The 20,916-nt window shown below is 37.9% G+C and overlaps 1 protein-coding gene across 1 annotated transcript in view; it reads right to left on the bottom strand.

The window, feature by feature from the left end:
* Positions 1-20,916, bottom strand: part of TTN (titin) — a 234,120-nt gene that overhangs the window by 97,109 nt on the left and 116,095 nt on the right. Inside the window, 20 exon segments of the mRNA XM_066553743.1 lie at positions 167-442; positions 620-1,015; positions 1,454-1,459; positions 1,657-1,707; positions 5,480-5,557; positions 6,924-7,028; positions 7,957-8,037; positions 8,960-9,034; positions 9,570-9,668; positions 10,174-10,257; positions 11,513-11,728; positions 11,899-12,009; positions 12,620-12,703; positions 13,656-13,739; positions 13,994-14,119; positions 14,472-14,582; positions 14,844-14,930; positions 17,202-18,977; positions 19,765-19,887; positions 20,212-20,295. Of these exon segments, the coding sequence (XP_066409840.1) occupies positions 167-442; positions 620-1,015; positions 1,454-1,459; positions 1,657-1,707; positions 5,480-5,557; positions 6,924-7,028; positions 7,957-8,037; positions 8,960-9,034; positions 9,570-9,668; positions 10,174-10,257; positions 11,513-11,728; positions 11,899-12,009; positions 12,620-12,703; positions 13,656-13,739; positions 13,994-14,119; positions 14,472-14,582; positions 14,844-14,930; positions 17,202-18,977; positions 19,765-19,887; positions 20,212-20,295 (4,053 nt within the window).

Raw genomic sequence — 20,916 nt, 5'->3', positions numbered from 1 at the left:
AAAAGAATAAAGAGAACTAAGAGATTTTGTACTACAACAAGCTTTTAATAGCTGTAAAAATCATATCTGTCCACTTATACTCTAAGACAATGAGAAAAGGTTTTCATAATTTTGGAGCAGCCCAAATATCCTTGAGAGAAAAAAGAACATGATTTTTGTTACTTACCTACTACCTTAACACAAGATGAGCATGACAGTTCAGAGTCTTCCACCGTAACAGTGTAAGTGCCAGCATCAGCATCATCTGAATCCATGACTGTGAGGGAATGTGCCAAACCAATAACACCCAGAGCAAATTTCCCAGGCGTGGCTTTGATGATTTTACCATCCTTTCTCCAGACCACATTTCTTTCTTTGTTAAGCTCACATGTTAAGTACAGTGGCTGGGTTTTAATGACAGTCACTTCTTCTTCAAGGGTTTTTACAAACCGCACTGGGAGTTCTGTGGGAAACAAATTATTTTGATTTGTCTCCTTTATACATAGAATATGTGATGCAGAAATACCTTATATAATTTGTGTAGTGATTGAGGGAAACAAAAGCATGCATCTACCAACTACTGTAAAATTACAAAGCACCAACTTGAGGAGTTTATTGATAAATTTGAAATAGGGAATACCTTCAACAATAAGTTTGGCTGTAGAGGTCTTCTCTTTGTTCCCCAGTTTTAATACACAAGTATATTCACCAGCATCAGACAGCTGGACATCAATAATATGCAGCTTCCTATCTTTGCCATCAGCAATAAACTTGTGTTTTGGGCTCTCTCGGATATTGCTTCCATCTTTCATCCAGCTGGTAATTGCAGTGGATGGTGAAATTAGGACTTCAAAGATTGCAGAAGACCCAACAGACTCAGCTTCCTTTAGCACTATATCTTTCATCTCCTTGACAAACTTCAGTGGTACAGCCTTGAGCTGGTAAGTAAATGGAGGCTCTTCAGGAGGTTTTTCACCACCGCTGCCTGGCCTGAGCTTCCTTCTTTCTGCATCTGCTGGTGAAGGTGTCTTCTTGGCTGTAATTCAGATTCAGAAATTAATAAACGAGTCTTGATTAATTGCTTTTGATTGTAGGCTGTGCTGATTTTGTTGGGGGAGATTTAACAGTCTTCTAAGTAGCTAGTATGGGGCTATATTTTGGATTTGTGTTGAGAGCAGTCTTAATAATAGATATTTTGGTGATTGCTGAGAGGCTCTTGCAGAGCTAAGGCCTTTTCTGCCTCTCATACAGCCCCACCACTGAGCAGGCTGGGAGTTCACAAGAAATTGGGAAGTGATACAGCCAAGAAAGCTGATCCCAACTGACCAAAGTGATATCCTACACCACATGGTGTTATGTTCAGTATATAAAGCAGGGAAAGAAGAAGGTGGGGGGAGGAGGAGGGCGTTCAGATTTATGACATTTGCCCTTCAAGGGATGGAAGGACATCCTGCTGTCCTGCATATGGGTGAACACATCCCTGCTCATGGGAAGCAGAGAGTGAATTCCTTAACTTGCTTTGCTTGTGTGCTCTGCTTTTGCCTAATCTGTGAGTTTTCTCGATTTAACCCTTATTCTTTCCTCCTTCCCACTATAAGGGAGTGAGTGAGTTGCTGTTTGGGGCCTGATTGCCAGCTGGAGTTAGACCATGACAAGGTATTGCTTGTAATATCCTACCTTTGACTGGACTGATACCCTTCGGAGATTCTTCTTTTGGTGGCTTGGCCTCTGAAGTAGAACAGCAAGATTATTAGAAATGTAGTTAAATAAACACACTTACTAAAACTAAGACAAGTATTTATTTTATATATCAGATTTTTTCTTCTTTTAGTTACCTACACGTAAAAGGGGAGGAAAGGATATAAATATATCTCTATTTTTATAGAGTGTATACTGTTTATATCTCAATAGTAAGTTCAATATCCTGAAGTATGGGAATGACCTATCCAGCAGCAGAGCCTAACAGGCAACTTAAAATCTCCTATTTCCTTATTGTGGTGTCCTGCCCATAATTTGTAAAATTCTGTCATTCCTTGACAAAATAGTTTAAGTGCCTATTAAAATTATATGAGGTTTTTTTTTTTTTTTAAACCCACACAATTTTACTAATGAACACCACAAAAATATAAGCTGTGTAAATTAAATATATATTTCAGGACAATGCAGTACTTTTACAAGTGAGGGATGCCCTGTTAGTAACCTAATTTGTGATGAATCATTACTGACTTTTGAAAATATTACCTGTGCTATGAAGCCTCTGGTTACCTTTTTGTGAAGGGAAATATGAAAGATACTTTTAATGGGAGAATGATATGAATGAAATGCAGGACAGATTTTGTTGCAATGGATGGAAAAATGAATACTAGGAAAAAAGTGTGAGTTTTGCTGAGAAGACAATGGCACACACAACGATTTATGAAGTCTCAGAAAAGTGTAAGACTAAGACAATGAACAGTGATCACACAGGTGTGTGTACAGACAGGTAAGACAAACATGTGAAGAGTGGCTGAATGCCAGTAAAGCCAGCTGACAGACTTGATGGAATTGCGAATGGTGTTACTAAAACACAATGGCAGGTGGCACTCTCCTGAAGCAAATGGTACAAGCACTTCGTGGAAGAATTTGGCATCAGTCTTCCTCACCTCGCTTTGCACGAGACTTTGCTGGAACATCCAGAACCTCACGTGATTCTCCAGGTGCATCCAAATTCTTATTTTCACTCTCAGGTCCAGAGGCCTGCTCAGTCAGGTGAGCAGGTTCTGATTTCTGGTATTCTTTCTCTCCTTCTGCTTTCTTTGAAGTTATTACCTTACCTATGCTTGAGGAATGAGTATCTTCTCCATTTGCAAGGATCCCTTTGCTTGATGATACTTTGTCTATGAGCTTTCCCTTCTCTTTTTTCATGGTACTAGATGTGCTTTTTCCAATGCCATGTTCAGGTGATGCTTTTTCATCTGAAATACCTTCTGTAGATTGCTTTTCTTCAATTTTACCTTTTCTGCTTTTGTTAGCCAGAGTTTCTTTATGTTCATCCGGAAGGGTATGAACTTGAATTTGTTTTTCATCTTGACTTTGTGGTGGCTGAATAGCAACTTTCTTTACTGACTCAGATATGATTCCCTTTTGATGTTCTCCTGTGGAAACTTCACTTCCCATCCCTCCTGTAATCACGGTATCAAATTCTTTTTCCACAGGTAGACTTTCAGGGGCATTTGGCAGCCTAATTTTGCCTTTTTTTAGGTGGGTGCTGAAGATAATTTTTTCTTCCTTCTCTGGTAAAATCTTCTTGCCTGTGTTTTTATCACTTAGGAGTGCTTTCTCAGTCAACAATTGTCCTAAACCCTCCTCATAATGAGCTTCTTTCTCTGTAGAGCATTTTTCTCTTGCTTTAATTTCTACTACTTCTGACTTAAGAACAGATGGTTTAAAGATGGTGTGAGGTTTTTCTCCAGGAACTTCCTCATCTTCTGTGGGGTGTTCTAGGTCAACATCTTTTCTCAATCCTGGCTGAGCCTCCTCAGACAGGTCTAAGGAATGTACTTCTGCTGATGTAAAATCCAGATTCTTACCTTTCTCATCACCTTGAATATCTTCCATTTTCTTTGCTTCTTTGTTAAGAATCTTATCTATAGCAATTTCAGGTACTGTGCCACCTGATTGCTTCAGCCTCTGAATTTTACTTTGTATGCCATGTCCCTTCATGGATTCACCAAGAGGAATTTCATCTTTCTCTGGAGTAAAACCTCCTCTCTCATCTTCATTTCTAAGCTGAGAAGTTTCAGCTATGTCTGCCTCTATGATATCCTGTACAAATGAAGTTTTATCCTTAATATGAAATTTTTCAAGTTGCAATCCTTTTTTTGTTTTTTTCTCTTTTCCTAGAAGTCCTTTCTGGTCCCTAGGCTGAACTGGCTTTCTGGGTTTAGGTACACAAGTTGACTCAATTTCTTCTTTTTCATGGTTGGGAATCTCTCCTTCATGAAGAACACTAAGCTTTTCAGAGACCTTCTCTATGGCATCCTCCTTATGAACAAGCAATTTAATTTCATCTTCCCTTTCTTCTCCAGAATCTCTTTCCACATGTTCAGATGTTATAGAAATCAATTTCACTTCCTCATCAGGTAGTGGTAGTTCCTCCTTTGTGTAAGTAATGTGATCTATATCAACTTTAAATTTCTCACCTGTAAGAGCAGTCTTTTCTGAAACTACAGGTGTCATTTCTGGTTCCTCTTCCTCAGAAGCCAGGACAAAATATTTAAGAGATACTTTCTCCTGCTCCTCTGTCTCTGAATTCAGTATTCCACCAGCTGTTTCCAGTGAGATTTTATACTCAAGTGGCTCTATGGCCGGAACTGTCTCCTTAGGACTTACTTTCTCTTTCACATGCAAGCTTTTTTCAAATGAAATCTTCTTCAACACAATTGACTCAGGCTTTTCTTCTTCCACTGGAGGCATTTTAACTCTATGTTTTAGTACAGATGGTGCATCAGGCCTTTCTGCAGCTACAAAGGTTTCATAGGTAATTTAGAGAGTAAAAATCCATAAGAATAAGAATCAGGAAGAATACATTTAAGACAAATTTTACAAAGATACCTGAAATAAAATGAACATAGAACACTTCTCTACACAACAGAAACTTAAAACACAACCACAAAACAAAGGTAAGAACAGCACCCATGAACAGAAACCTAAGTAAACCACTCTTAGCAGTTAGACACTGTTTAAATCCAGTGTAGGTTAAACGTAGCAGAAATGACAGCTATCTGGTCACTGACACAAAACAGGTAAATTGTGCCACTGCAGACTGCATCACCAGATCAATGGCCAAGATAATTTTAATAATTTGGCTTCTCAAATGCCCAAGATCTGAGCTCTACTGCAACATGAAGCCCTTTGAATGGTGGGAAGGCAGAATGGACATCAGCTCTGCTGGTGGAGCACAGTGCTTCAGTTCCCTGAGTGTTTCAGAGGAAATGGAACCATCCCAGCTCTTTTTTTTTTTTTTTCACAGCAGGCTTTGTTCCAGGGTCCTAAGCATATCAGACAGAAGTAGCAATACTCTAATTCTTCAACATCACTGTTGGTTTTTCTCGGGGCTTCAATGACAAATCAAAAGCAGGAAACAAAACAACACAACAATTATTTAGAAACGTGTAACTTTTCTTTGTCTACACAGAAAATACAAGATGCAATTCATATAACGCATATCAGGACATGAGGAACATCAAGAAAACAACAAAATACGCAAATTTCATAGTAGGACAACAAATAAAGACACACATATTACTATCCAGACAAAAGAGCACAGATTGGTCTCCATAGTATATCAGTTTTTGTTTTAAATTAGGTGACAGCACCTAGAATAACAAATACTTGAATAGGACCTCAAATCTTCCTGTAATGAATGAGTTATTGTACAGCTCTTCCCTCTTTTTATACTGAAAGTATTTATGTATGTCAGAGAAAATCCTTCTAAATAGCATAGAATACATATAAATACCTGCTTTCTTTCCAACAACTGGAGCTGTCACTGGAGCAGTAACAGTGGGTTCTTCAGCTGGTTTTGGAGATTTCAGAGCTGCATGGGAGAAAAAAGTTTTAATACATTACTTTAAGTATGATATTCTTTAAAATGTTTTGTAGATGGTAGGAAAGTTCTATTCTTCTTAATTCTAAAGGCCTTTGTGTATTCTTTTAGTATTCTGCTGCACAAGGTGCTGAATTATATTGTCAAAGATGTGCTTTTGCCAAGAAAGGTTGGACCAGATTACGCGTGAAGTCACCTTCCAACCTGGTATTCTATGATTCTATGAACGTCCTTTGAGCAAGAAGTCCCTGAATGGAAAATACTAGACACACAAGAGAAGCTTCACCAGTATTCACAACTAAAAAATTCTTACCTACTACAGGTTTAGGTTCAGGCCCAGGAACTGGGACAGATGCTTGCTTAGTTTCTGCCATTTCAAACACAGAAATTACAAGTAGGTTAGTTTTTTACATTTTTTTGCAAACACATTGAGCATTAGAAGTTAGGATAAACAACACACAGAGAGCTAAATGAAGACAGAATTCATTGGTTTCTATTTTATTGTGCCAAAAAGCAAGAAATTACCTTGAGATTAACTATTGTAAAGCAAGATTGTAAACAATGAAAAAAGATGACTTTTTCAAGCATTGAAGAATAAAGACAACAAGAAATCCAGAAGACTGCAAAATGGTTAATGAGGACACAGTAGTCATGACAGACTGGAGGACAGTAATGCATTATGTTAATATAGCATGATATTCAGCACTGAATATTGTTTAGTTGCTGCAGTAAGGAAAAAGAGCACCACACAGTTGTACCTTTTGTTGGTTCAAGCACAGGTTTCTCCTCTTTTTTTATGGCAGGTATCTCAGTTTTCTTTGTAGGAACTTCTGGGACTTTAAAATAATATTTTTATTTTTTAAGATATATTAAAACACCTTAAATCCCTAAATAGAATACCCTCAAGTGTATTTAAAAAGCTTTCATTGTTTTTACATGTAAACAGTTTCAGATGTTCATAAGGTTTAGGAACATACATTTCTTAGAGTAAGATTTGAGTAAATTAGAAACTATAAATGGGTAAAAGGACACATACTTGTAAAACGTTACCTAAAAATTGCTTGGATTAACTGTTTTGCTGTAGTTATGTTTTTATCAGTATTATATAAAATATTTTTAAAGCTCTTTTCTATACACAATGAAGATTGAGAAACAATCCAAAAAAATACAGAATTCAGACTCAAATGTGGATGTCAAACTTGGTTGTGCATCCAGGTGAGTTGCACATTTAGGCCAATGCAAGCTATCTTTTAAGACACCAGTTTCATTCCTGAACTTAAGAAAACACTACTTAATAGTAGGATTAAAAAAAAATAAATATATATTTCAATATATATATTTGATAGTAATCTGGTACCTTCAGGTTTCTTAATTTTTTCTATTGGTGTAGGTACTGGTTTAACTTCTGGTTTAGGCTCTTTTTCTGGTTTAGGTTCTTCCTCTTCAGGTTTCTTTTTAAGAACTTCAAAAGAAAAGAAATCTCAGTTTTTAAAGCACAGGCAAACAAAAGAATAAGACATTGAACAAGACAAAGATTAAAACATCAATCATAAAGAAACCAGAAAATAATATATATAGCTCAATAGAAATGGAAGATTTGTGTAACTATTCAAGATACTATTCTGAAAGTAATTTAAAATTCAAGTCATCTAAGGAAAAAAGACATTTATATTAAGAGCAGTCCATTTGAGAGAAAAGATTTTAATGTTTTTTTAAATGTAATTTTAATGTAAATACTCAAGTATTGTATTTGGAGAGCTCAAATTTATATAATGTCTGTTTTCCATTTTATTGATTTCACTTGATTTTGCCCTCTCAGTTCTCCATCTTGGGTATGTAATGACACTCTCATCTGAAAAATGGAGTATTATATTTTTTTTACGTCGTCTGAAATTTAAAGGTACAAGGTACACAAGCACGAATCATCACTCTGTGGTATTCCAAAGAGAATTGGAGTTAATGCTTCATCTTTCTAAGCAACAGTTGAGCACAAAATGATTCAGAGTGCTCCAGACTTTGCAGGAAATGGGATGATGTCCAATAGTACCATGGGGTTCTGTGATCTTTGTGGTACTTTTGAGAAAACCACAAAAGAGAATACATAGACTACACATGTAACTTTAATAACATTTACACTGTGGGCAGTGGAAGACTCTCAAGTTTAGTACAAAGAGATAAGAAAAACAGAACACAGAGAGAGAGAGAGGGAACTAGATTTTCATTGTTCTGCTCTATTTTCATTACAGATCCTTGGTATCTGAGAGACTTTCAGGCTACCCCCTTCCTCCCTGCAACTACAATTGCTTTTCCCAAGAAACAGACATCAGATAGATTTATGCTGATCAATGTTAAAATGCTGGGTTTTTAAAAACAGACCCAAGTTACTATACCTCTTTTCAAAACAACTTCTTCTTTTGGTGGGGGAGTAGGCTCAGGAATTACTTTGCGAGGTTTCTTTACAAGTCCAGGCACTTAAAAGAATATTATTCCAGATTTTATTATAGGTTCATAACAACAGTAAGAGTTAACCAACAGCTAGTATGTCCAAACACACAAATCAAATACTAGTCCACTACTGAATATTAAAATCAAAGGTTAAACTGTTGCTATTGAAGCTAATAGTTTTAATATATTTTCTATATCATTTGCATACAGCTGTCATCTAAGCTTTTGGATAAAGAGAAAGTTTTCATACAAATCAACAGATGAGAAGTATGGTTTGAGAAAACTATAAAGGTTGTGTATTCAAGAATAATCATCATCATAACATTTTTATTTCCTCATCCTCTTTCACTATAGGCTTATGTTACATATCTATTCTTAAGAGCTATCTGTCTGTGATATTCTTAAGGATCCACTTTAATATCTCTTAAACATGGGGACAGCATTAAGAAGGAATGTCCACTGCTCAGCTTATCTTGAACTCCAGGACATATGAATAATATAAAGGCATACCTGTGAAGTGGCTGGCTCAATACATTATTCATTCCCTTCTCTAGACTAAAGTGTCCTCTCACATAAAAAAGTTACATTTCAGAAAAATAATAAACTAAGTATGTTGAAACAATGGTGTATACATTTAAAGAGTATTTTATTTTTTATTCGTATCTAAGCAGAAAACCAAAGTGAGCACCTACACAAGTGATAAAACTCATAAAAACTCATTTTTCTGTGTTTCTATCTCTTACATCTCACAGACTGCATGATGTATGATTAAAGTGGACATAAATATAACACAAACACATATGCCCAAGATGGGTATGCATGTTGAGCATTCTAACATAGACAGTGTTTTGATACATTTGAGGAAATTAAACAAGAAGACACTAAGAACTACAACTTTGGGGTCATGAGAGGATTATTTTAAGCTAGAGTCTTATATTAGCTAGGTACCTTTAGCAGGTGGAGGTTCCAATTTCGGAGGCTCACCAGGTTTTGCAGCCACAACTTTCTTCCTTGCCTCAGGAGCTTTAAAGAAAATTATTTGAATTTTACAACACATATTAGACTCCAAAAAGAAAGGAGTGTTCTAAAAAACCCGAACACCTCATTAATAGTATTGATGTAAAAGAAGGAGAAAAGCTGCAAAGCTAAGATCCTTGCTGATTAACTGTTTAGAAAAAGTCAGATGGTCTGTAGGAAGCACAACTGATCTGAAACCCGTGGTCATATAACACCAGCAAATTATTGCTGGGGATTCTTTTCATTTTTAAGAATATGTTAAGGGGGAAGAATTATGTTAGGGATAGAAGAATGTGTTAACTTGATTAAAATGGTTTTAATAATTTTTTTACCCGTAATAATTGAAAAGAACCCATGTAAATGCTGATAAAAAATCATGATGGACTGAGCATTAGTGAGGCGCACCATTAAAATATAGTACATTAGAAAAGAAATAAAAAAGACACAAAATTATAGTCTAAAAGCATGCTTTTCAAGGTTCATCAGTATAATTTTAAAAGATTGAGTTTCCACCATTATTTATGGCTTCAGATGATTATACCTTTAAGTAGATCTTTTGCCAGTTTAATATCTTCTTTTGGAGCAGGTGGTGGTGGTGGTGGTTTTCGCTTTTCAGGGATCTTCTTTTCAGGTTGCGGCACTTTAAATAACATTAGGTAGATTTAGAATAAATTTCCTATGATGGTGGTTATGAGAAGAGTAGTACAAACCTAAAGATCACCATTTTCCATTTCCAGTGAAGCCAGTGAAAAAATGTCATTGGATTAAATGGGAGTATGAAAGAGCCTTAGGTTACTGCTTTGAGTCATGCACACAATACAAATATCAAAGCTGACTTTAAAAAGCATGTTAATAACATGAGAACAAAAGTAGAAAACCAAATGATGGGAAGACTCTTATGGACAAGAAACAAAATGAAAGCATTTAAAATAATCTTCAGGCTGTACTTAGAGTTAAATGATCAGAAAAACTTCCAGAACACAACGATGGAAGAATCACAGAAAGACCTACAATGCAGAGGTGACCTACAAGACACAGGCACATGTGTGAAAAATGAGAGAGCAAGAAAAATCTGCACATGATGATGATGATGATGATGATGAAAGAAAGGTCTGTGGCAGCCTCTAGGGAAGTACTTGGTATACCTTCAACTGGTAAGGCTTCTTCAACTTCTACAACTGGAATTTCTTCTGCTTCTTCAGGCTCAATCTCCTTTATGATTTCATATTCTTTAAAGAATATTGACAACTGGTGTAAGTTTTCAATTATAAGATTGTTTCACATGAACAGTTATACAGATATAACTAAAATGTACTTCAACAGACACAGACAAATACACGTTAGGTTAAGTAATCATTCTATCTGTTACCTTTGCAGTTAATGCAAGATTTTGAAAACCACTTTCTTTCTAAGCATGTGTGAAGCTTGTATGAAGGACAGAATTTTTTATGTATAAAATATAAGCTAAACAGTAAATTTGTGGATGAGTTACCATAACAGGAAAGAATAAAAATGTCAATGCTCTCAATTAATTCAAGATTATAACAGCAACATAAATAATAACTTTTGAGAGACTCCAATTTAGTGGAAACTTAATATTATCTTAAAAAGAGACATATCCTGTGCTGGAGCCTATATTTTACTTCCAGATATGAAGATATACTAACAGATACAAGAAATATTGACTAGTATAATCTAAAATATGATGTGGGCAACTTACAAACATCACAATGGGAGAAAAAGGAAAATGTTTACGTTAAAGCTTATATTCAGAAGAACGGGACAAAGGATTGTTCTTAGAGTGAAGTCTAGGGTAGCACAAACCTTCACTTGGTAGTGATTCAGGTATTTTAGGAATAGGAAAAGGTACTTTCTCCTCTGAGACAGGTTTCTTGGGTACCTCAGCCACTTTAAAAAAAAAATATTAGGTTTCTTTTATTTTTGTGTACATAAATGTACATATGAAACATAAAAAGACAAGGACATCTAGCACACACAAAATCACAGTAACAGTAGCCATAACCATGAAAGACTGTGCTCCAGTCTTTCTTAAGGCATGCTACATTCAACTGACAAATTTTATAGACGCAGCTATGAATAAAGAAAGGAGAGAGTATAGAAAACATTTATTCTCAGGAGATGCCTCCTGGCAATATGTACCTTTGGTTGGAGGAAGCTCTGGTTTTTCTAATTGTGGCTTTTTAGGTGTTGTAAGAGGCACTTTCTCCTCTGGGACAGTTCTCTCTTGCACTTCAGTTTCTTTAAAGATATTAGTAAATGTTCATTTTTTTGAATATTAAGACACATATATATATAAATAACAGTGAAAAGTGCAATGACTAAAAAGAGGAGAGCATACAAAACATGAAGAATAATAAATTTAAGCATCAGATTATTCATCTGGCAATGTATGCATCAGTGAAACAAGGGGAAAGGTATTCAGAGAAGAGAGATAAGGAGATGTTCAGTCACTGATGTATGTACCTTTAACTGAAGGAACTTCATGTTTTTTAAGGACAGGCACAGGCTCTGGTTCCTTGGGTACAGCCACAGGTTTCTTGGGCACAGCCACAGGTTTCTTAGGCACAGCCACAGGTTTCTTGGGCACAGCCACAGGTTTCTTGGGCACAGCCACAGGTTTTGGGGGAATGACCACTGGCACCTCCTCTTCTGCCTCTTCCTCCTCAATCACCTCAGGGACTTTAAAGATATTAGATCTGTTTACCTGACTGAGCTTAATGTTATGCAAACAGACAAAATGACAGAATGCTGCTCGCAGCCCTCGCACAAAAGTGCAGGGGGGCAAAGAATGCTGAGCCCTGCAGCAATGTGCAGGGCATGGCAGGCTCTTGCAGGACACCACCCTATACCTTCAGCTGGAGAGACTTCTGGCTCTCCAGGCTCAGCAACTGCTGCCACCTCTTCTGCTGCTTCCACCTCTTCCTCCTCTTCCAGGACCTCAGCTTCAGGCATCTCAGGCACTTCAAAGATATTAGTGCATTTACTTTTACATAGCTGAGAAGACATGGCAAGAAGGAACAACAGCCAGGGCGACACAGACACAGAACATCACAGCAGCCAGCTCAGACCCTCACACACCACGCAGCAGCACCCCTGTCCCAGCACACACAGCCTTGGCAGTCTCAGTCAGGGAACAGAGACAGGCCAGGAGAGGGTAGGACAAGGCTTAGGAGAAGAGGATTCAGTATATTCTGTGTTAAGTTATCCATGAGGACAGGTACCTCTGGGTGCTGGAAGCTCTGGTGCTTTGGCAGAGGGCACAGGTGGTAGTTTTTCCTCACGAGCAGCCTTCCGGGGCACCTCGGGTGCTTCAAAGATATTAGTAGCAGTCAGTTTGGTACACACAACAGGAGGATGCACAGTGACATGTAGACTGGAGATGCACTCATGAAGGAACCAAAGTGGTCTCACAGCATCAACCTCTCTCTCTCACTGGCTCACACACACAAACCCCCACAGGGCAGAAATTTCAGGAAATCACCAATGAACAGAACAACAAGAGACATCAGAAATAACATGTAAGACAATAAGGACAGTCTCATTTGGACTGATGCACAAAGCCACAGGTACCTCGAACTGCTGCTGGTTCTGGCTGTTTGGGCACAGTTACAGGTGTAGGCTCTTCCAGAGCACCTTTCTTGGGCACCTTGGGAACTTCAAAGATATTAGTGTATTTTAGTTTTGTGGGCACTGCAGATGGCTATGTAACAATACAGCAACCAGTAGTAAATGCACACAGTCTTTTTTGAGAAAGTGCTGTGGTTACATTCAGCCATCAGCTCTGCTTTGCTTCCAACCCGTGGAATGACCAGGGTGTCCAAGACATCCCACAGGAGATGGGAACTCTGTGTGTGGTCTTTGTTTCTTGGTCGGGGTGGAAATGTAGAAAATATATCTGGCTTCTTAGTAACAGATGATCAGAGATTTATTTGTGGAATCCTAGTGAATTTGTGTATCAGCCAATATAATTCACGACTACTTTGTCATTGCAACTTTTTTTTAGGACATACCAATTGATTCATCATCACCATCTGTTTTTTCCCCTATCAATTATTTCCATTCTTCACACCTCCTCCTAACTTTTTATGTTCCACAGTTCCTTTCATTTTAATTCTATTGTAGAAATGGATATACTTCTTGTACTTCTCTCTTCTTTTATTTGTTCTATTATTGTGTTAATAAGACAATCACTAGATATATCCGGCCCTTTGCTAGCAGAAATTCCTCAAGTACATTGGCATTATCTTACTTTTAAAGAGGTAGAGAACTTATTCTGCTGCTGTCATCTATTAGAAGCCTCAGGGATGCAATGCTTCTTTTTTAAAGCTCAAGACTTATTTTCAGGCTCTTCTTCAGAAAAAACAGCTATTCTGTTTAAACTAAACAGTCAATAAATGTTAATTCTTAAACTTTACTAAAAATTCAGTAAGCTAGAGATATTTTTTCAGGGAATTAAATCTACTTTTTCTGCTATGTTTTTGACACTACACATTGCACTTCATCTTTCTTAGGCACCTATCTCTGATCACCATCAAAAAATTAGTTAAACTCAAGTCCAGAAAAGCATGTTTTTTTTTCTAATGATGATACTAATAGTGACCTGTACCTTTGGCTGGTGGTGGTTCTGGTTGTTTGGGTACTGCAACAGGCATCTTTTCTTGTGGGACAGCTTTCTTGGGCACCTTGAGCACTTTAAAGATATTATTGCATCTTAATTTCACAGTTAAATTAGTAGGAAAGATCATAAGACTCAATCAAAGAGTTTAGATATTTTTAAGCACAATAAAATTCCTCTAGTGACGGGTTGGTTAGTCATCCACAAAGATTGGTCCAGGAGAGGTTAAGGGTCAAGGACAAACAACAAATCTTACACAAAAGAAGGGATAACAAATGAAAATATTAATCAATACAGTAAAATAAAAAACCTCTCTCCCAAAGATATACCTTTAGCTTCAGGAGGTTCTGGTTTCTTTGGCACAGCCACAGGTTTCTTGGGCACAGCCACAGGTTTTGGGGGAACGACCACTGGCACCTCTTCTTCTGCCTCCTCCGCCTCAATCACCTCAGGCACTTTAAAGAAATTAGACCCATTTACTTGACAGAGCTTAAGGTCAGCAAACAGGCAGATGGCAAAGCAGGAAAGGAGGAAAGTGAACACTTGACTGACTACCAGGGTGTCCTCTTCAGCCAATCACTCCTGCTTAAGGTGGATAAGCCACAAAGAGCAGAAGTATGGGCTTACTGAGAGGGGGGCTTCTGGAAAACCCCACCCTCTCTCGTGGGGAGTGTGCTGACATACAGAGATACAAAATGACAGAATGCTGCTCGCAGCCCTCGCACAAAAGTGCAGGGGGGCAAAGAACGCTGAGCCCTGCAGCAATGTGCAGGGCATGGCAGGCTCTTGCAGGACACCACCCTATACCTTCAGCTGGAGAGACTTCTGGCTCTCCAGGCTCAGCAACTGCTGCCACCTCTTCTGCTGCTTCCACCTCTTCCTCCTCTTCCAGGACCTCAGCTTCAGGCATCTCAGGCACTTCAAAGATATTAGTGCATTTACTTTTACATAGCTGAGAAGACATGGCAAGAAGGAACAACAGCCAGGGCGACACAGACACAGAACATCACAGCAGCCAGCTCAGACCCTCACACACCACGCAGCAGCACCCCTGTCCCAGCACACACAGCCTTGGCAGTCTCAGTCAGGGAACAGAGACAGGCCAGGAGAGGGTAGGACAAGGCTTAGGAGAAGAGGATTCAGTATATTCTGTGTTAAGTTATCCATGAGGACAGGTACCTCTGGGTGCTGGAAGCTCTGGTGCTTTGGCAGAGGGCACAGGTGGTAGTTTTTCCTCACGAGCAGCCTTCCGGGGCACCTCGGGTGCTTCAAAGATATTAGTAGCAGTCAGTTTGGTACACACAACAGGAGGATGCACAGTGACATGTAGACTGGAGATGCACTCATGAAGGAACCAAAGTGGTCTCACAGCATCAACCTCTCTCTCTCACTGGCTCACACACACAAACCCCCACAGGGCAGAAATTTCAGGAAATCACCAATGAACAGAACAACAAGAGACATCAGAAATAACATGTAAGACAATAAGGACAGTCTCATTTGGACTGATGCACAAAGCCACAGGTACCTCGAACTGCTGCTGGTTCTGGCTGTTTGGGCACAGTTACAGGTGTAGGCTCTTCCAGAGCACCTTTCTTGGGCACCTTGGGAACTTCAAAGATATTAGTGTATTTTAGTTTTGTGGGCACTGCAGATGGCTATGTAACAATACAGCAACCAGTAGTAAATGCACACAGTCTTTTTTGAGAAAGTGCTGTGGTTACATTCAGCCATCAGCTCTGCTTTGCTTCCAACCCGTGGAATGACCAGGGTGTCCAAGACATCCCACAGGAGATGGGAACTCTGTGTGTGGTCTTTGTTTCTTGGTCGGGGTGGAAATGTAGAAAATATATCTGGCTTCTTAGTAACAGATGATCAGAGATTTATTTGTGGAATCCTAATGTCATGTTTCATAAATGACTGTGCTCTGTGCTGGTCAGTCATTGCCATATTTTTACTTGCCCCTTTACTATTACTATTTTTATCCTTCAGGTTGACTTCACCTTTCTTTTTCTATCTCTGCGTTTTCCCCCTCTGCTTTAAATTATCATATTTTCCCTCTGTCATCCCCTGGCTTTCATTCTAATCACTACATGTTGCTTATTACTGTTTTCTCTTATATTGATTTCAATTTTTAAAAAAATTATATCATGACTTTGAGATGGTACTTCATTTGAGGAATGCCTTTGTATTTCAGATGGAGAGAATCTGATGGCAGAGGGAATTTTTTTTCTGGCCAGAGCTTGGGAGTTCTAAAGGAAATTAAATGATGCATCACTGCATCAATGGATAGTGTGTTCAGTTTATTGTGTCTTTAGTAATTTTTTTGTATTTCAATTATAAATGCCTTTTTAAAGGCTCACTGTCTTACATGCTGACAGTAAGTTTACAGCTCTTTCTTGGTATTTATACAAAGTAGCAACTTTGCAAATCCCATAGTCGAAAATGTTAATGTATGACCTGAATAGAGACAAATTAGAAATAACAGTTTAAAGAAGATATTCTGCTCTGTGATACAGATACATAGAGATATTTGTGATTATTTTGCTCTATGTACTAAAACTGCCACTCTCTGCTGAAACCTTTAGTTTCTGTCTATTTTGTCTTTCCTCATAGAATCATCAAGGTTGGAAAAAAATTTTAGAATCATCAAATCTAACTGTAAATATAACACTGCCTAGTCCCACTAAACCATGTATGAAGCCATCCCTACTAATAATGTGAACAACTGTTTACAAACTCCTTCTCTTGCATCTATAAGATTTTGGCATTTTTTTTAGTAGGAGGATAAACAGGAATTGATAATATCTGCTTGATATGACATAAACCCAGTATAACAAAAGTTTGGATGGTTTAAGTTAAGAAAAACATTTCACACCCCTGCACAGCAATTCATATTTGGCACATTTCTCCTACATTTTTGATATCAGAGTAAACAGTAAAACATCAATTTAAACGGATATTAATTTAAAATAACCCTAAAATGTAAATAACATCCTTTCTTATGATGATAATAGTGGTGACATGTACCTTTAGGAAGTGAAGCTTCTGTTTTTTTAGATAGAGCAGGGGGCACTTTCTTCTCTGGAGCAGTCCTCTCAGCCATCTCAGGCACTTCAAAGATATTAGTGCATTACATTTTACAGTTACAATAAAACTCAGTATTAAATACAAAGACTGAAACACAGAGGACAACAGACTTGTTTTGAAGTAATAATTTAGCACACACTCATACTCAGTGTGAGTATCATTTAAAACAGATCAAAAACGACAGACAGAACAAAAGAGGTTAAAATATTACTTAAAGAAGATTCAGTGTGATTGTCATGTATTCATGATAGCACATAGCTTTGACTGATGTAGGTTTTATTTTTTTCAGGAACAGCTAGACAAATTTTCTTTTCTGGGACAGCTTTTTGGGCATTGCATGTTCTTTGAAGATATTAGTACATATTAGTTACATATATTAAGCTTTAAGATGAGCAGTGAAACAACATACTTGAGGGAAGGAAAAGAGATCCTATGCACAAGAGATACCTTTAGGCTGTGCAGCTGCTCGCTTTTTAGCAGCAACCTGCTGCTCCTTTTCGGCCACCTTGGCTGGTGGTGGTTCCTCTGGTGCCAAAACCAGCTCTGGTTCTTTCGATGCCACTTCAGGCTTTGGTTTTCGAAGAGGTGTAGAAGGCTTCAGGTTTTGGGATTCTAAAACAGTTTCTGGTGCCTCAGACACCATGACAGGTTCTGGCACAAAAGGCTTTGATTTTCTGGACACTGCAGTAGGCCTTGACTTCTGGAAATCTGCAGCAAGGTCTGTTTCCTCAGCTGCTACAAACTCTGTTTTTTGGGCCCGCACAAAATGTTTTGTTTTGGGGGGCACCACAACACGCTTTGATTTTTGAGTTGATTCAACTGTCTCTGACTCAGACACTACTATGAGCTCATATTCCTCAGGGGCCATAAATGGTTCTGGTTTATGGGATTCTAGAACTGGCTTTTGTTCTGGGGGCTTCACACCATATTTTAGTTTTTGGGGTGGAACATCAGACTTGGGTTCCTCAGGTACCACAACAAATTCTTGTTTCTCAAGCACTACAACCTGGGCTAGTTTTTGGGATTCCACAACGGGCTCCTGTTTTGGGGGCATCACGCCATATTTTAGTTTTTCGGGTTCTACATCTGGCATGGGTTCTTCAGGTACCACAACAAACTCTTGCTTTTCAAACACTTCCACATGTGCTACTTTTTGGAATTCCACAATGGGCTTCTGTTCTAGGGGCATCACGCCGTATTTTAGTTTTTTGGGTTCTACATCAGCCTTGGGTTCCTCAGGTACCACAACAAACTCTTGTTTTTCAAGCACTTCTACATGTGCTACTTTTTGGAATTCCACAATGGGCTTCTGTTTTGCGGGCATCACACCATATTTTAGTTTTAGTTTTTGGGGCTCTACATCAGGCTTGGGTTCCTCAGGTACCACAACAAACTCTGGTTCCTCAAGTGCTACCACCTGTGCTAGTTTTTGGGATTCCACAATGAGCTTCTGTTTTGGGGGCGTCACACCATGTTTTAGTTTTTCGGGTTCTACATCAGGCTTGGGTTCCTCAGGTACCACAGCAGACTCTGGTGTCTCAGGCACTATAACACGCTTTGGTTTTTGGGATTCTACAACAGGCTTCTGTTTTGGGGGCATCATGCCATATTTTAGTTTTTTGGGTTCTACATCTGGCATGGGTTCTTCAGGTACCACAACAAACTCTTGTTTTTCAAGCACTTCCACATGTGCTACTTTTTGGAATTCCACAATGGGCTTCTGTTCTAGGGGCATCACGCCATATTTTAGTTTTTCGGGTTCAGCATCAGGCTTGAGTTCCTCAGGTACCACAACAAATTCTTGTTTCTCAAGCACTACAACCTGGGCTAGTTTTTGGGATTCCACAACGGGCTTCTGTTTTGGGGGCATCACGCCATATTTTAGTTTTTTGGGCTCTACATCAGGTTTGGGTTCCTCAGGTACCACAACAAACTCTGGTTTCTCAGGGAACACAATATGCTCTGTTTTTTGGTATGCTACAACAGATTCTGATTTTTGGTGTGTCAAAACAGTCTCAGGCTGCTCAGATGTCAGAACAGGCTCTAGTTTTTGAATTGCTTTTACAGGCTTTAGTTTTCGGGCCACTCCAGCCACTTCTGGTTTTTGTGGTTCCAAAGGCTTTGCTTTCTCTTCAGGCTTTGGTGTTGCCTTTCCTGCAATGGACTTTGGTTCTTGAGGAACTGGAACAGGTACTTTCTTTTCTGGCAAAGTTGTCTTGGTTGCTTTATGTACATAAAAGATATTAGTTCTAAATTTAAGAGCTGCACGGACAATCATACCAAAATTAAGCCAACCATGAAACATAAAAAGACAGTTGTGATGAAATATTAAAAACATATCAGGTATCAATCATTTATGCTGGCCTTTTAAAAGATGAATATAGAACATTTTGGCTTTTCTCTCAAGAGTACATACACACACTCTGCCTCACAAAACTCATGCTCCCATATGGAAGTACACACATGCACCAATAATATAACTTAAGATATAAGTAAAAGCCATGATAATTGTCAACAGAATGGACAGGACAAAAGATATTAATTGCACTGCAGGCAATAAGCTGAAGATTCTTTCAAGAAACAGCAGTGATGGCATCTAGTTTTTCTTGGTGGAACTTCTGGTATTTCAATTAAATTGATAACTTCTCCTCTTAGCTACTAGAATGGGTACTTTGTTTTCTTCTCCTATTATAACTTTTAAGTTATTAGCTGTGTTGGTTTTCTTGAACACAAGCAGGTAGAATAGCAAGAATATGCAAAAATAGTAAGAAGAACTGAAGTAGAATAATAGCAAGAATAACATACGGGCAATTCAGACATCCAATATTTGCCACTAGATTTTTTCAAAAACAACCATGTGTGTCTATTTCGCATATCTATATATATATATATGTAGATAACTAGAACAAGCAGAATTTCGAATTTCAGGAAACAGAAGGCTTGGATAATTACATATTAAAAAAAAGAGGAAAAACATTACTTTTGTTATTTTATTAGTGTTGAGATTTACCTTCTTTTGGTGGGAGTTCTGGTTCTTCAGGTGCAGCCTCTGGTTCTGGGACAACCACAGGTTCTGGTATTTTTTGCACAGGTATTTTCTTTTCTGGAACAACTTTCTTCGGCACCTCGGGTTCTTTAAAGATATTTTTTTGTTTTAATTTCAGGAATTTGAAGAATAGGAATTAAAAAGACAATAATAGCTCCAAAGTAAAAAAATAGCTAACAGCATCAGAAAAAAGCCCACCCTTATAAACCATTTTGTTGGTTTTTTTCATATTGCTTTACATACACTATTAGTAGCCACTGTCACCAGGAGCTATTCACAAAGGAAGAAGACAACACAGTTTGTAACACTTATAAAGTATACAAAAAAGCTACTAACACAAACATAAACAAGATAATATTTGGAGAAACAGATTAATGTTTCTGTGCAGTCTTATTACTGTTGAACATATACCTTTGGCTGGTGGAGGTTCTGGTTTTTTAGGAACTTCAATGTGTATTTTTTCTTCTGAAATCACTTTCTTGGGCACCTCAGGCACTTTAAAAAAAGCAGTTAATTTTATTTATGTATGTCTGCAGTGTTCGGACATTAAGAAAAAGTAAATCTCAGGCACTTTAAAAGCATGAGTGATGTAATTTCTCCTTTCCCTAGAGAAAACTCTCTCTGTTGCCTCACTGAGTTACAGATGCAAAAACTACAATTGAAACAACAAAAAAAATTTATAAGACATTAATAGTAAAAGTAAGTTACCATTATGTTAAAATGGTACTTTAACATGGTTAAAAGTTACCAATGGTTAAAATGGTAAATTGGTAGACAATGAAGGGGTTTTCTTTCCTTACATACAACTTTAATGACTGGATGTTCTGATGTCTTTGATACTTTAACTTAAACCTCTTCTGGGACCAGTTCCTTTGGTACCTCAGACACTCAAAAAATAACAATAACTTTATACTGTCAGAATTTCATAAACACTAAAGCATAACAGCAGATCTCAGTGAAAACACAACTACAAAGATCTACTTTTTTCACTCAAAACATTTTCTCACTTGAAAAACTTTTGACCACAGAAGAAAATGCTAACAGAGGTCTTGAATACTGTCTTCTATATTGTTAAAACAAGAAAATATTTTTTTTTATTCTGTACTTTTGTCATAA

Source organism: Molothrus aeneus, chromosome 7, assembly GCF_037042795.1.
Source record: "Molothrus aeneus isolate 106 chromosome 7, BPBGC_Maene_1.0, whole genome shotgun sequence".
In the NCBI taxonomy this organism is placed as follows: domain Eukaryota; kingdom Metazoa; phylum Chordata; class Aves; order Passeriformes; family Icteridae; genus Molothrus; species Molothrus aeneus.
The sequence above is the reverse complement of the archived record's forward strand: the minus strand, read 5'-3'. Positions and strand labels throughout refer to the sequence as shown.